At 35.4% G+C, this 17691-nt stretch overlaps 1 protein-coding gene across 4 annotated transcripts in view; it reads left to right on the plus strand.

Moving 5' to 3' along the window:
* Positions 1–17691, plus strand: part of CCDC91 (coiled-coil domain containing 91) — a 254814-nt gene that overhangs the window by 174483 nt on the left and 62640 nt on the right. For all 4 annotated transcript variants that reach the window (XM_045587880.1, XM_036456857.2, XM_045587881.1 and 1 more), the window contains 3 exons: positions 8499–8591; positions 8679–8747; positions 11123–11299. In XM_045587880.1, the coding sequence (XP_045443836.1) occupies positions 8499–8591; positions 8679–8747; positions 11123–11299 (339 nt within the window). The remainder of the gene's footprint in view (positions 1–8498; positions 8592–8678; positions 8748–11122; positions 11300–17691) is intronic.

Raw genomic sequence — 17691 nt, forward strand, 5'->3', positions numbered from 1 at the left:
TGGAAAAGCAGATTGACATTCCCAAGGTTTGTTATCTTAGATGCAAAAAGACAGTAGACAAACTCACTTAAGGAAAAGATTAACCTTTATCAAGGAAGCCACAAGCCTAGGATATGACTATCCACCATGGGTTGCTTTTACCCTGTTTCCCTGGAAATAAGACAGTGTCTTATATTAATTTTTCTCTCCCAAAGTTGCGCTAGGTCTTATTTTCAGGGATGTCTTATCTTTCCATGTGCTAGGTCTTATTTTCGGAGGATGTCTTATTTTCGGGGAAACACGGTAGTGTTTTAAAATTTTTATGTTTAGACCATCTTATGTGATTACTTTTTGTCTCTTGAGTTTGTAAATACACCATGCAGCCTCCCTTTAGTTTGTCAGATTTACGGTAGTATGTGGCCCCTTTTTAATCCATATACATGCTTGTAAGCATTGTGTAGTGTTAATATATATCCATTAATCAAACCTATGAGTTATGTTCAAATTTTAACTTACTGTACTGATTTTTCGTTAATATGATAAAGGAACTTGTCAGTTTTCCTTTGTAGTTCTGTCCATTTTTGCTTCATATATTATGAGGTTATATTATTAAGTGCATGCAAATTTATGTTTGTTTCACCTTCCTGGTATCATTTTTCTGTGATGTCTTAATTCTAAGACCTAAAGTCTGTTGTTGATATTAATATCACTAAGTTTTATCTTGGTTAGAATTTGCCTAAAGCTTTTTACCCTTGATCAATTATCAGTATTTCTGGGTTCAGATATAACTATTATAAACAAAGTATAACTGAATTTTTATCATTAATTTGGCCTGATGACCTTTTTTAATCTTAAACTTTACTATTTGGAGCAACTTTAGATTCACAGCAAAAATAATAATTCTGGGTTAATACTAGTTACCATTTTTATAGGTATTAGTCTTTTTTCTATGATTGATGACATAATCTATTTTGACTTTGAGTTATGCTATTTCATCATAATATTATTTGGTGTGTTTTTTAATTTTTTATTATGTGTTGAGTTTTAAATCTGAGTATATATGTGTTTCTTCATTTGGGAAAATTACCTCTTCCCCATTCTCTCTGTTATTTTCCTCCAGAACTCTTATTTTAATTTGTCAAATCTTCTTGATGATCTCTCATTCTTCTGTAGCATATTTTTAAATTCTTTGTGTTTTGCATTTTATATAATCACTTCAGATCTGTCTTTTTGTTAATAGTTTTTTATTTTGTCTAAATTGAAGTTTAAGTCAAACATGGAGCCTCAATTTTCAATGAGTCTACATTGTATTACAATATTTTATTTTACAAATATACATGTTTTTTAAATATATTTTCTCTTATTCATACTTTTGAGACTTTACAAATTTGTTAGATGTGCATTTTGCAAATACACTGTATGAGTTGTTCTGGTGCGTCCCCTCCAAATTCAAAACAAAAGCTGAGTTTACAAGGTCCCTTCCAGATTTTCTTTGTTGTATTTTCCTAGTTCACCCACTTAGAGAGTTGCCTTTTAGTCATCTTAGTTTTCTGCAAGAGTCTCCTCACTAACTTCCCAGTTCAGCCCTCACAGTTTGATTTCTTTTTGCAAGCATGGTCCCTTAAAAACAAAACTCCAATGTTTCAGCATTCTTCAGATCTCCTAAGTGCAGTTACTGGATGCAAAGCTTGCTTACCTCTAGGAATTTGTGCTTTTCATCATTTTTGTCTATTTATTTAACTTTTTTGCCAGCTCAACAATATTTAAAAAGCTGTTTTGTTTTTTCCATCCAACATTTTTATGCTGGATTTTCCATGATATACTTTATATCATGTTACCAGAAAAGTATAAAATTCATTTTTATTTATGAAAATATAAACACAGAAATGTTTTAGTGAGCTTATCATTAATTACATTCATAATTAATTTCAAATTGCTAAAATCAGTTCATAAATAAACAGACAGGCAAGATAATAATGGTTTAAAGGACCACTTCTCAAACCACATCTCGGAGTTAAAATCTAAAAAGGTGTTTCTGTGGAAAAACATGATAATGAAACACTTTCAGGAAGCCATGTATACTCTATCCCTGTCTAGGGTTTGAAAATGTTCACTAATTTATTAAAGGTTCTGTATGAAAAATATACAGTTTTTATTCAATCTTCTTTGATCCATAAAATATTTTTGATAGGAAGAAACTATTAAAAATCTAGAGAAATGTGGACATTGAGGTATAGCAATATATATATAAGAAAATAGCCAAAATATGGTGAAATGAGTTCAAAGATAAATTAGATTTTAAAAGTGTATGTTAGAGTTATTTTATGGAAAGAATTGGGTTCCAAATGGCTTATTTTATACTATAAGCCAATAGGTGAGACTTGAGAAAATATATTTATATTTTTCCCAAGAAAACAATCCTAATTTTTCCTTGTGCCTTTGTTTCCTTGTACTTATAAAATTTAGCCAAAGGAGTAAATTATCTGTGGGACATTCTTAATTTTAACAGTTTAAATTTTTTTCCTAGAATGTAGACCAAAAAAAAATGTATGTTTACTTATTTAGTTATTTTAAAGTATTTTAAACAAGTGTTTTTCCTGTTTACTTATTTTTCCACTGTAAATCAATCCTATATTCTTACTGCCATTTTTAGTAAAGTTGTTCTGTACATTTCTTTTGCATTTTTATAAAAACATTATTAAATTATTAAAAAAAGAGTATTCCACCCACCAGTTCCCTAATAAAGCATTATTTTTTTTGTGATCCCTTTCAATATTTATTCATATATAATAAATGTGTGTGTCCCTCAGCCCAGTCTGGGACCCCTCGAGCGATGTCCAGTAGGGATCAGGACTAAACGGGCAGTTGGACATCCCTTTCACAATCCAGGACTGCTGGCTCCCAACTGCTCGCCTGCCTGCCTTCCTGATTGCCCCTAACTGCTTCTGCCTGCCAGTCTGATCACCTCTTAACCACTCTCCTGCCAGCCTGATGGATGCCTAACTGCTCCCCTGTCAGCCTGATTGCCCCTAACTACCCTTTCCTGCAGGCCTGGTACCCCCCCTCCCCAACTGCCCTTCCCTGCATGCCTGGTACCACCCAGCTGCTTTCCCCTGCATGCTAGTTTCCCCTCAACTACTTTCCCTTGCAGGCTTGATCACCCCCAACTGCCCTCTCTTGTAGGCCTTGTTCCTCCCAAATGCCTTCCCGAGCTGGCCATCTAGTGGCAGCCATCTGTTTCCACATGGGAGCAATCATCTTGTGTGTTGGAGTGATGGTCAATCTGCATATTACTCTTTTAGTAGATAGGATAGAGGCCTGGAGCATGGGTTGGGGCTGATTGGTTTGCCCTAAAGGATGTCCCAGATCAGGGTGGGGGTTCCCTTGGGCATGTGGTGGCCTAGGTGAGGGGCCTGTGATGGTTTGCAGGCTGACCACGTTTCCCCCCTTCTTCCCCCCTCCCTCCCCCACCCATGTGGAGGTCCTGGTATCTGGGATTTATTTATCTTCTATAATTGCAACTCTGTAGCCTGGAGTGGAGGCCAGGGCTGCAGGAGTTTGGCTTCCTCCATCACCAGGGGCAACTCAAGCCTCCTGCTCTCTTTAGCTCTGTGGCTACTGCCATTTTTGTTGGGATTTATCTTCTATAATTGAAACTTTGTAACCTTGAGTTGAGGCCAGGGCTGCGGGAGCTTGTCTTCCTCCATTGCAGGGGAAACCCAAGCCTCCTGCTAGGTCCATGGCCACAGCCATCTTGGTTGGGTTAATTTGCATACTTGCTCCTGATTGGCTGGTGGGTGTTGCAGGGGTGTGGTCAATTTGCATATCACTCTTTTATTAGATAGGATGTATGTATATTTGCAATAGTATATATATAGTTACAATAATGATGATGGCTTTAAATAATTTTATGTCTTTAAGTAATTTTATTTTATAAACATAATTTGATATTGATGCATATTTTATACTTATTTTAATGACAACATGATACTTCTTTTAGTTGACACAGCATAGTTTATTGTACTGTACTTTCTTATTGGACATTTAAAATGTTTTGGGTTTTGTATTTTTATAAGGAATGTTGCTGTATACATCTTTATAATGCTGTTTTATTATTTTATATTATATGTAGCCCCCCTACATTTGTACTTGATTAAACATACATAATTTGTGTTTTCAGTTCCTAAGTAGCAAAATTATGACATTAGTAACTATACCTTACCTTTGTTATTAGACCCTTCAGTTAAGTTATTTCAGTATGATAGGCCTTAGATTAGGGGTGTCGAACTCAATCAGAGAAGGGGCCAAAATCTAAAATCCAGCCTAAATTGCGGGCCGAATGGTTTACTGAACAGTCATAAACTGTCATTGTGATGGAAATGCAGCGGAGTGCAGTGATGACAGCGCGGTGCGGGCCACATTGCAAGGCCTGGCGGGACGGATTTGGCCCGAGGGCCTTGTGTTTGACACATGTGCCTTAGATAGACTGACCTTGGTTCAGCAAGTATCCGATTATTGTGGTAATCCATTCCTTTCAACAAGTTTAATCATTTATATCTTATAATTGCATTCATTTTATCACACTCATCTCTCCATGCTTGCATCAGCACTTTTTCTTTTTCATATATATCTATGGACAAAACTGTATTTCTACAATAATATAAGAAACAATACAATCAGTAAAAATTTTGCTCCTAAAATTTATTTCTTGTTCACCAGATCCTCTCCTTGCAATAAGTTAGAATATTTTTTTGTCAACTGATTTTAGAAAAAAGTTTTATTTTAAATGGTATAGGGATATTATTGTGCAAAGTTTGAATGTGAAGGTTATGAGATCTACAGCATGAAAAATAGAGGGCTATCTACATAGTGTTTTCTGATTACAAATTCTTAGGAATAGAAAGCAGGGACCAGGAACATTTTTATAACAGTTAAGCATAGCATCAAATTATTGCCTGGCCGTCATGGTGCAGTGGTTGAACATCAACCTACGAACCAGAAGGTCAAATTTCAATGCCTGATAGGGTGCATGCCCATGTTGCGGGCTCAATTCCTAGTGTGGGTTCAATGGTTCTCTCTCATCATTGATGTTTCTATCTCTCTGTCTCCCTTCCTCTCTGAAAAATAAAAAATAAAATATATATATATATATATATATATATATATATGTTTATTATTTAAAAAACTGTTTCCTGAAAGTACTACACTATTATGTTACATTTTTCATGAAGTGCATACATCTCTCTTTTTTCCCTTCTTGTTAAAGGGATTATCTTATATGCATGGGTCATTTATTTCACGTACCCATTTCAAATACCATTTGAAGGCTACTGTTATGTTGAAATACATTTACTGCATTGTGCTTAGGCAAATGGAATAACAGAATTTCTTTGCATTTTTAAAAGCTATTTCCCTTGAAAATGATTGAAGCAAAAATACTCTTCTGCATAAGTTTAGGATTGTGACATATCTTTGGCATTTACTAAAATATACACTATACAAATATGGAAATCTCATTATGGAAGTATAAACTAGCCCTGTCTTTTCAATAAAGCTGATGTTTCTCCAATTTTTGTTTCATTCCTTTATATTATTCCCTTAAGTCAAATGCCTTTTTGGAAAGGGTGACTAACTTATTTGCTTACATTTTCTCTTGCCTATTATAAATGTATCTATGATATTTGGGTGAAGTAAATCTAGTGTAGCCTATAGTATAGTTTTATTTTATTCACTTTAAAAAGTTTATATTATTGGGCTTGTGGTAAATGCTTCAAGTACATTTAATCTCAAAGTTTATCTTTATAGGTTTTCTTTCCAAATAATATTCAGTATGTTGGCCCATGAATGGGTGAAATGTCTGTGACTTACTTTATATTAGGATGTTTATTAAATTTATGTAGCCCCTTTCAAATCATATTAAATGGAGGGATGCATGAGCATGTGCTTTAAGACTATCCTGCCAGGTCACTTGATCTTGTTCAATGTTTGTGATTTATAGAAGTTATGAGAAGATGCTTCTCGGGTTTGCATTAGACTATGCACTACACAAACACACACACACATACACACACATACACACACACAACATACAACATACAAAGTAAAGTGAAGTTTGTGGGCCTGTGATACATGGATAACTATAACTAAGCATGAGCTTCCATGACTGCTTAGTCTAAAATCTAATAGACAAAAAACTGTGCATCTGTGACTGTGATTAAGTCTGTTTACAATATCTCTTGTGACTCACATTCCAGGAAAAAAGAGCTTTTATATGTATAATTTTTTACAGGAATCAGTGAAAACCACAGAACCTCTATATTTATATTTGAGTTTGCATCAAACATTTTTCACTTGGAAGAATTTCTTGCAAAGGGGGAAAAAGGAATAACCTATTTCTGAGTACCTTTTGTTTTAGGCTAAATTTCAAAGGCCTGACGTTGACACACTTGCATTAAGTGCTCTTTAAGATTAATATAACTTTGTAGTTTGCATTTGTTTCTTCATTAGCTAAAAATTACAATATAATTTTAAGAAGCAATCAATAGAATATTTTGGATAAGTAAAATGTAGCAAACTTTTCACTACTTTTGGATGAAATGTACTTGTATAAATTTCATTAATTTTTATAATGGTTTTTAAAATGCTGTAAGTCTCTGTCCTTCAAATTTTGTTGAAAGTCTATTTTTGTTTAACAATTATAAATATTTGAAAGTGAGACTTATGATTGGATGTTGCCATTGGTTCAATTTAAGCTTCTGTGTAACAAAAGCAGTTCTGAACTTCCCTTCCTTGGGATGATCGGTTAATAAGGTACAAAAAATGTATTCACCATCATCCCTCTTCACAAATCATGTGAACCATTTCCAGTTGCTGAACCTTTTGGACCATTAAAGAATTCTGTATTGATACAGAAGGGATAACTAATGTAGCCAATCTCTCGATATGTTCTATATTTTAGATAAAATGAAGGGAGGCTGAAATTTAGGGGCTAAGCTCTCTCTTAATACTTAATAATTTCTAGTTTATTGTGGTAAAATAACTAAATTAATCTCTATCCCAGAGAGGAAAGACATCCCTACTTCTGGCAGAATCCCAGTCAGTGAACAAACCTCAAATCCATTGCACCTTCTACTATAGGCCCTTATTAAGGCGGCAAAAAGAGCAGTAATCATTTCTCTTTTTGTAAAGATAATATTAATAATAGTGTAGTGGAGTAGGAGAGTTAGTGTCAGAAGTAGAAGTTAGCATTTATAAAGATGTTTAACTTGCTTAATCATTAGGGAAATAAAACCATAATGAAATACAGTTTCACAACTACTAAAATGACAATTTTAAAAAATATATATTTTATTGATTTTTTACAGAGAGGAAGGGAGGGAGATAGAGAGCTAGAAACGTTGATGAGAGAGAAACATCGACCAGCTGCCTCTTGCACACCCCCTTCCTGGGACGTGCCCGCAACCAATGTACATGCCCTTCACAGGAATCGAGCCTGGGACCTTTCAGTCCTCAGACCGACGCTCTATCACTGAGCAAAACCGGCTTCGGCTAAAATGACAATTTTTTAAAAAGCAAAAAAGTAACAACTATTGTAGAGGATATGAAGAGATTTGGAACTCTTTCTCATTGTTCATGTGAATGTATAATGGTACAGCAGCTATAGAAACAGTTTGATGGTTTCTCAAAAGGTTAAACAGAGTTATTACTGGTTTATGACCCAGCAGTCCTATTCCTAGATTTATACCTAAAGAATTGAAAACAGGGATTTAAATAGATATTTGTATGTGAATGTTCTAGTGATATTATTTAAATATAGCCAAAAGGTGGAAACAAGCCAAGTGTCCATCAGCAGATGAACAGATAAATGTGGTATATACTATAATGGATTATTATTCAATCATGAAAAGGAATGAGCTTTAGATACATAGTACAATTGGAATGAATCTTGAAAACTGTACACTAAGTGAAATAAGCAAGTTTCAAAGGACAACTACTGTTTGATTTTATGTATATGAAATATCTAGAATAGTGAAATTCATAAAGATAAAATAGATTAGAGGTTACCAACGTTAGAACTATTTTGAAAGACATAAATCTGGTTTTAAATTTTGGGTATCGGAGTTAATTTTTATTTAAAGGAAGCTTCTATATAAATAGCATTATAAATCTGAGAAAATATAGTATTTGCCCTTTGTAAATGAAAGAGAAATCCATGAGAATAGGAATATATTTTATTTTTTTGTTGTGTTTCCCCATAAGAAAACGCCATTCAAAATCTAAGTACTTAGTTTGTTATAACTTGCTGATGGTTCTGTGTGTTTTTTCACTAGTACATTGGAATAAAAGTAAATACATGAACTCTGTGCTCTAACATAAACTATCACATAAAATTGACTGTTTTTCTAGATTCAGCTTTTGAATCTGTAGTTAAATACAATATTTTGGGCAAATGAATTCCACCTTGTTCAGAGATTATAGATCACAGAGTGTAATCATAATCCATTTATCTTTCCTTGTAGCATCAGAGGCTCCTTGAAATGCTAGATACAGAGAAGGATCTGTTAAAAGAAAAAATAAAGGAAGCTTTGGTACAGCAATCTCAAGAACAGAAGGTAATGCTTTAGCTTTGCTCAGAGTGGGAAATAATATGCTTGGTTACTTCAAATAATACATTTAGTGTCTTGTCTTATCATTTATAGGAAATATTGGAAAAATGTTTGGAGGAAGAAAGGCAAAGAAATAAAGACTCATTAGTATCTGCTGCAAAGGTATTTCCATCTGAGAAGTTTATCATGTAGTGTAATTCCAATAAAATGTATCTGTTCTATTTGTTATGTTTACCCCCACCTCAAAGCCTAGATTTAAAATTTTTATTCTCATATGAAAATTGTACTTACCACTTATTTGCCTGGTATAAACACCTCTGTACTAATGGGGTTCTTTTTGTAACTGGAATTAAAAAACAGTTCATTAATGGTACAACTAATCTACTTTTGTAAAATACTTTATTCCAGAAAAACAAAAACAATTATTTTCTTTGTTATTTTTCCTTTTATGCTAGGATACTACATTCATATTCTTGTTAAATTCACATTATACAATATTATGATGATGCTGAAATGCTTTACATTCAGATTAGTAATTAATTGTTAAAAGAATTTAAAAAATTTTCAAAAATCAGTGGACACTGATTTCCACTTGGTATTTAGTGGGTATCATACAAGTAATATGTTTGAGTGTTTTTGCACATGCGAGTATGTAAAGATGTGTGTAAATATGTATTTAATTATTTGTCAAGATATGTGATTTTTAAAGCCGTTTTTGAAATAGCTAATCTGAGTAATGATTCATAGATATTAAATATGTATATATGTATACCTTTAAATACATATACTGACTTTTGAGATTTGCATTTAAATTTCATAAACAAATGTCTCATATAAACTAGAGCTCCAGTGCATGAAATTCATGTACTCCGGGGTGGGGGCGTTCCTCAGCCCAGCCTGCACCCTTGCAGTCCAAGAGCCCTTGGGGGATGTCTGATTGACACTGAGGCTGGAGAGGCTCCCACCACTGCTGCTGTGCTTGCCAGTCTTGAGCCCAGCTTTGGCTGAGTGGTGCTCCCCTGTGGTAGCATAGTGACTAGCAGGGGATGCTCCTGTGTTGAGCGGATCAGGCCAAAACTGGCTCTCTGACATCCCATGAGGGGTCCAGAGTATGTCCGGCCCATCTTGCTCAGTCCTGATTGGCCAGACCTCAGCAGCAAGCTAACCTACCAGTCAGAGCATCTGCCCCCTGGTGGTCAGTGCACGTCATAGCGAGCAGTTGAGCGGCCTTAACATATTATTAGCGAGCAGTTGAGCAACCTTAACATATTATGCTTTGGTTGGTTGAATGGATGACTGGACACTAAGCATATTAGGCTTTTATTATATAGGATAACTATGCCAAGTTCAAGTCAACTGAAAAAATTTGAAGACAATAATTACAAGCATTATTGGATGAAGATGCATGTCAAACTCTAAAACAACTTACAGAAATATTAAAAGTTGCTCAGTAAACAATTTCCGATCATTTACAAGCAATGGGAAAGATTTTGAAGGAAAGTGGGTGCCACATCAACTGAATGAAAGACAAATAGAAAACCAAAAAGTCATAAGTAAAATGTTGCTTCAATGGCACGAAAGAAAGTTTTTTTGCATCGAATTGTGACTGGCAATGAAAAGTGGATTTATTTTGAGAATCTCAAATGCACAAAATCATGGGTTGATTCAGGTCAACCATTAACATCGACTGCAAGGCCAGATCGCTTCAGAAAGAAGACAGTGCTCTGTGTTTCATGGAATTAGGAAGATGTGGTGTATCATGAGCTTCTAAAACCAGGTGAAACTATTAATATTGATTGCTACCGACAAATAATTTTTGAACCATGCTTTGATTGTGAAATGACCAGAATAGGCCAGAAGACACGGCAAAGTAATTTTGCTTCATGCTAACACATCATCACACACTTCAAAACCAGTTGAAGACATGTTAAAAGGTCTTGCCTGGGAAGTATTAACCCACCCACTGTATTCAACAGACCTTGCTCTTTCAGATTACAACTTGTTCCAATCGATGGTTCACATACTTTCTGAGCAGCACTTCAGAACATACGAAGAAGTGGAAAATTGGGTCTCTGAATGGTTTGCCCTCAAACAAGAAAAGTTCTATTGGGACGGTATCTACAAATTACCTGGAAGATCGGGGAAATGTGTAGCTAACCTTGAATAAAGCACTTTTGATATTTCTCTTGAAATTATCGTGTTTTCTTTGATTACAAAATTCACCATTATTAACCTGTACACCTACTATAGGAAACAAACCAAATAGTTTAACCACAGTTCTTTAAGCTAAGGCTTGGTTTCTTTGGCATTTGTAAATGCCAGCGAAATAAGTTGGTTATTTATACAAAAACAAATAATTGACTTTATTTTTCAGAAATTATTAAATATGCATAAAAACAACAGTTCCAGAACAAAATTATGTAGAAGCAAAATGAAGTTGAGTGTTTTTTAGATTATCCCAAGTCTGTCTTTTTCAAAGAATTATTGTGCAGTCATCCTTTAAATTATTTTTGTTTTGGTCATTTTTTGTTTTGAAGCTTGAGAAAGAAGCAATGAAGGATGCAGTTTTAAAAGCCATAGAAGAAGAAAGAAAAACTTTGGAAAAAGTCCATGCTGAGGAAAGGGAATTATGGAAGACTGAGCATGCAAAAGATCAAGAAGAAGTATCTCAGGCAATTCAAAAAGCTATACAAGAACAAAGAAAAATTAGTCAGGTTAGTAAAATTAATTCTTTGTGAATATTTTTTCTTATTTTTCTCAAAATATAGTTTTCTTACTATTATTTTATCTTACTTTAAATCAACTTAGTGGACATATCAGTATTTAATAATTTAGCCTTTGGTAAACAATTCTTAATATAACTATTTTTATCTTCTTATACTTTTAACCTTGCCTTTTTACTCTACTTTAAAAACAAAATACAATCCAAATTTATGTTTAGTCAATGCATCTACATTAAAAATTTAATGTTAGCTCTAGATTGTTTGGCTTGGTGTATAGAACATCGGCCTGTGGACTGAAGGGTCCCAGGATTTGTTCCAGTCAAGGGTACATTCTCAGGTTTCAGGCTCAATCTCCAATGTGAGGCATGCAGGAGGCAGCTGATCAATGACTCTCTCTCATCATTGATGTTTCTATCTCTCTCCCCCTCTCACTTCCTCTCTGAAATCAATATATATATATATATATATATATATATATATATATATGTTTTTAATTTTGATGTTATAATAAATTGGTAGGTTAGAAGTTAGGTAGGTTGATTATCAAAAAGTATGCTTATAGAAAAAATCACAATATGTATATTTTTATAGTTTATCTATATATCTATATATGATTTTTTTCTAGAGGGACACCTCTGATAGGAAGAAAATACATATCAACTTACAAGTATGGGTACTACTGCATTAACATTTTTTTAATATATATTTTTTTATTTATTTCAGAGAGGAAGGGAGAAGGAGAGAGAGATAGAAACATCAATGATGAAAGAGAATCATTGATTGGCTGCCTCCTGCACGACCCCCACTGGGGATTGAGCCCACAGCCCAGGCATGTGCCCTTGGCTGGAATCAAACCTAGGACCCTTGAGTCAGCAGGCTGATGCTCTATCCACTGAGCCAAGCCGGCTAGGGCTGCATTAACATTTTAATATTGACTTTTCAGGGAATCACCAATTTGTAGACATTTATAGACATCACTTTGTTCATTGATTATATTAATTCCCTAGAGAATCAAATTTAAAAAAGGAATAAAGTATTACAAATTGGTTTGTTAAAATCTCTAATTAAATAATACCAGTTAACTAAATTGCAGGACCAGAGATATAATCTGTAAATATATTTTACCCAGGGACTACAAGTGATGGGATTCTGAAATCCTGCCTCTTGAACTTGTTCATACGCTTGAGGATTTTTACTGTCAGTCTCATAATTCACATCCTTGTTACTCCTTTCAGGAAAATACCTGCAATATTAGACATTACAAAATTGACAGAATGTTATCATCACTTATATCAATAAGGAAAGTAATAATAGTTCTTCATGTTCAAGCTTCATTTCCTTGGCTTTATTCTAGACAAGTATTTCAAGCTGTTTGCTACAAAGCTATTTTTATGGAATTTGTTCTTCAGTTTTGGCTGTAGAAAAAGAAAAAGAAAATAGTAGTTATAGTGCTGGTGGTGGTAGGGTTGACTAATTGTAACAATATTGGCTCTCATTAATTTATTTCTAAGTACCAGGCACTTTGTAATTGTTTTACATGTTTGATCTCATTTAATCCTCACAACCATCTTATGAGGCAGAAACTATTTTTACAGGATCAGAAATTAAAGCTTAGGAAGATTATGTAACTTGCTCGAGGCCATAATAACTTTGGAAAAGGCAACAGTTTGGATCCAAAATCAGGAAGCCTTACTCCAGAGGCCTTGCAGCTCACCACTATGCTATTCTCCCTCCCAATATTCTCATCTTAGAATAAAGTATGAATTCAGCTTTTTGATCATTTAATGTATAATTTCAATAGGAAAAACTTGAAGGGGTTATTTTAATTTCTTTATTCATTGAGTAATATTTATTAACCATCTACCATGTTTTGACACTGTAGATAACTGTTGGAATATTTTGGTATAGCATCTAACAAGATAGACAAGGTCCCTAGGCACTCATAGAGTTTATATTCAAGTAAAAAAGCCATTAATAAATAATGTAATACCATATAATGATATAGGTTGTGAAGACAAAATCAGGATTATGTGTTTAGCTGAGAATGGGTGGCAAGGGACTTGTTTAGATGAGGAAGTTAGGAAAGAAGCCAGACTCAAAAAAAATTTGCAAGCTGCATGATTCTGTTTATACAAAATTCTGGAGAAGGCAAAGCTAATTTGAGGGGAAAGAAATCAATTGTTGCCTGGGAGGGGTGGGGGAAACTGAAGGTGATGGATACTTTATAATTGTTTTGATGATTTTTGACAAAGCTTATCAAAATATCTATTTTATGGTGATGAATTTTATTACCTGCAAATAATTTTTTAATATATTTCATTGATTTTTTTTTATAGTGAGGAATGGAGAGGGATAGAGAGTTAGAAACATTGATGAGAGAGAAACATCTATCAGATACCTCCTGCACACCTTCTAATGGGGATGTGCCCGCCACCAAGGTATATGCCCTTGACCAGAATCAAACCTAGGACCTTTCAGTCCCCAGGCCGACACTGTATCCACTGAGCCAAACCGGTTAGGACTATTATACGTGCAAATAATCTATATCATAAAAGGCCTGAGGTCCTGATGCCGTAATGGTGGAACAACCAAACAACCGGTCACCAGGAGGTCCTGGTGCACCTCTTGGGCCCTATCCTCACCCACAATCCCCTAGGGCACCAGCAGCATCAGTGGAGCATCATGGGGTGCCAGCAAAGTCTGCAGAGCGTCTAGGTGTCTCGGGGCAGAGGACATGGCCCTCATGGCAGGCTAGGCCAGGGGACCCTACATGCACATGATTTAATCATGCACTGGGCCTCTAGTATTTTCATAAAGCTATTTTTTGAAAACTAATGTCTACCATAATAAATTATTGGATAGATGGTGATTTCAAAAGGTGACTTCTTTTACTCTGGTGAAGAAGGCTCAGGTTTCTTGAGCATAAAAAATCCAATTTGTTCATATTAAATTAGAGGTCCCTATTAATCCTAGAAAAAGGAAATGTTGGGTAGATAGTTAAAAATATGGTTCTGGAGTTCAAGTGATTTGTTATGGCTGGAGATTAAAATTTGGGATTGAGAAGACAAATAAAAACAACAAAAAAATTCTGGACAGATCTCTACATGAAATTTTTGTGTGGAATGTGGCCATCTTCTATCTAGCAAAAATTGTGGCCATTTGAGATTAACTATGCAATAGTGGAACTACTCTCACACTAACAAGTGTATTTCAGATAAAATTGTGAAGGTACAATATTAACATTATTGGTGCTTTCTGTATCACACTATTGTCCAAGATTGAGAGGCCAGGGCTTTATGCACCTTTTCTAGGAGGCTTAAGGTCACCAGCATAAACAGTAGCTTCTGCCACCTTCTGCCCACCTCCTGTCCAGTTACAGAGGCCAAGATCCATCGTGATTTCTAGTTCATGGGCAGCGAGTTGGGATCCATACAGCCTGAAGAGCTACTACTCTCCAAGAATCTACAAACTGTCTTGTACTTACTGAAGAGGCTGATTTAGAAAGCCTGGAAGCTCTTGTTTTTGAACTCTAAGATTTAAGTCACTTCACAGCACTCAAATGTTTCTTTAATAAAAATAATTCTGCAAGTAAACCTTCTAATTAGCAGCAAGTAGCATCCTTAGCCACTAAGTCACACTAGAAATTAGGAAAGGATAGACTATGGCAAAGCAAAAAGCAATCAGTCTAATTTTAAGCAACTAAAATTACTCCTGAGAAAGTAAGGAAAATAAAACAGCTTCTCTATGTTGATAGTGTCATCCTTTGCTGAGATAAACATTAAACTATTGATATGACAGAAAAATACAATACTTAAGAATGTGCCACATATAGCTTCGAATTTATTTGAAAGATGATTTTGTCTGGCTTTGGTCGTAAAGTAAGACTAAGTCATAGAGTTGATTATAGATTTTTACTTTTTTTTCTGAGATATCAAGTATTATTTTTGATTCTGACTTATATGAGTATCATATTAGATTAATTCTGTGTGACTTAAAAATCTTTGTTAAAGAAAGGAAAGTACAGCCCAAACCGGTTTGGCTCAGTGGTAGAGCATCGGTCTGCGGACTGAAAGGTCCCAGGTTCGATTCTGGTCAAGGGCATGTACACTGGTTGCGGGCACATCCCCAGTAGGGGGTGTGCAAGAGGCAGCTGGTCGATGTTTCTCTCTCATCAACGTTTCTAGCTCTCTATCTCTCTCCCTTCCTCTCTGTAAAAAATCAATAAAATATATTTAAAAAAAAAAAAAGAAAGGAAAGTACATTTGTTATTGACACCAACATGGACAAAAAGAAGAGAGTAATTAATTTTGCTGTTCAAGCAAAGTCCTGTGAAAGCATGCCAGTGCATACAAGACAAACTATTTCTGACGTTGAATGCTCTTCGTAATAGTTTATAACCACAGCCACTGTAATTTGGGGTTATGTTTTCCCCAAAGCCACAGACATTACAATCAGTGGTTGTATTTTCTTTAAGAAATTTAGTATTGCTACCTGACCCTTCTTTTTATAAAGGAAATAGCATTTCTATTTTAGCTTAGCAGGCCAGATAGTTTCACAACACTGAAATAATTTTTCTGAGTTGACTTAGTTTTGATTCATTGGTTTGTTTTAAATTTGTATTTATGAAATTTTGATAGTAACATAGTTAATTATAGGCAAAATCTTAATCGCCAAAAGTATTATATCTAGGGACAAGAGAACGAATAGTACATCAGCTTACCTTTTCATCTCTTGAAACTTTTTCCTTCTGTTAAATTTCTAATCTCATTAGATGAGACATTATCTGCCAAGTTATACAGTCCAGAGAACTGAAATTTCTCCTAAACACACTCTCTCTCTCTCTCTCTGTCTCTCTCTCTCTCTCTCTCTCTCTCTCTCTCTCTCTCTCTCTCACACACACACACACACACACGCACACACATCCCTATTCTCATAACGTGTTTATCATTAAAACCTTCCCATTTTACTTGATAAATAACTCTTAAACATATACAGTTTCTTCCTACCAGCTATCATGGTCTTAATTATGGTTCTTACTGCTTACCTTGATCTCCTGCATTGACTTCTTTGCTTCCAATTTTGTCCTCTTTCAATTTAGAATTAAAAAAATGAAAGTCATTCTCCCACTTTAAACTCTCCAGTGCTGCCCTGTAGCCAATAGGATGACATTCAAGTTATTTAGCATTACCGATACATCTTTCGGAGTATAAGATACAAATCTTCTAGCAACCTGGTCCTGCCACTCCAGCTCATTTTCTGTCACCCTGTTTCACATTTCACATTTTAGTACAACACTGCAGGCACAATACCATGTTGCTTCAGGTTGTTGGACTTTTAGTCATACTATTCCTTCAGCCTAGGATGACATGTCTTTCCGAACTTGAAAAACCCATTCTTATTTAGTAACTAAAGGCCTGGTGCATGAAATTTGTGCATGGGAGAAGGATCCCCTCAGACTGGTTTGTACCCTTTCCAATCCGGGACCCTTTGGAGAATGTCTGACTGCCTCTTCCAGGCCTGCAGGATCAGGCCTAAACCAGGAGTCGGACATCCCTCTCACAATCTGGGACTGCTGGCTCTTAACTGCTCACCTGCCTTCCTGCCTGATTGCCCCTAATCACTCTGCCTGCCTGCCTGATCGACCCTACCCACTCTGCCTGCCTGCCTGATTGTCCCTGACTGCCTCTGTCTGCCTGCCTGATCATCTCTAACCCATCTGCCTGCCTGCCTGCCTTATTGCCTCTAACTGCTTGCCTGCCAGCCTGATGCCCCTAACCCCTCTCCCTTGCCAGCCTGATTACCCCTCTCCGCTCTCCCATACCAGCCTGATCGTCCCTAACCACTCTCCCTTGCTGGACAACTGCTTTTCCCTGCTGACCTGATCATCCCTAAACGTTCTGCCTGCCTGCCTGATCACCCCTAACCACCTCTGCTTCAGTCCCTGACACCGTGGTTTTGTCCGGAAGGACATCTGGAAGATGTCCAATCTATCTGGTCTAATTAGTATATTACCCTTTTATTAGTATAGACTTAGCAATTTTTAATCCAGAAAATTTATATTCTACTTCTCAGATTAAATCACCGATTCTTTCTTCTTTGGTATTCATTATATAACTGTACCGCTGCCCAGCCGTATTATATTTAAAAATTCTGCTTGTATCTCTTCCACTAGATTATCAGCACCTTAAAAGTAGGAACTTAGTCTTGAACAAACCACAATAGATTATAAAATGATGCAAGATCACTGTTTTAATGAGATATATTCATCTTTTAAAAATTGACTTGATCTTTAACAATACAGTTTGGCTTTTTTTAGAGTTTTGGTTGCTTTGAAATGAAACATTTCAACAAAAGTTGGGTGAGCAAAAGTGGTGCTCTGTGAT

Source organism: Pipistrellus kuhlii, unplaced genomic scaffold (assembly GCF_014108245.1).
Source record: "Pipistrellus kuhlii isolate mPipKuh1 unplaced genomic scaffold, mPipKuh1.p scaffold_m20_p_3, whole genome shotgun sequence".
In the NCBI taxonomy this organism is placed as follows: Eukaryota; Metazoa; Chordata; class Mammalia; order Chiroptera; family Vespertilionidae; genus Pipistrellus; species Pipistrellus kuhlii.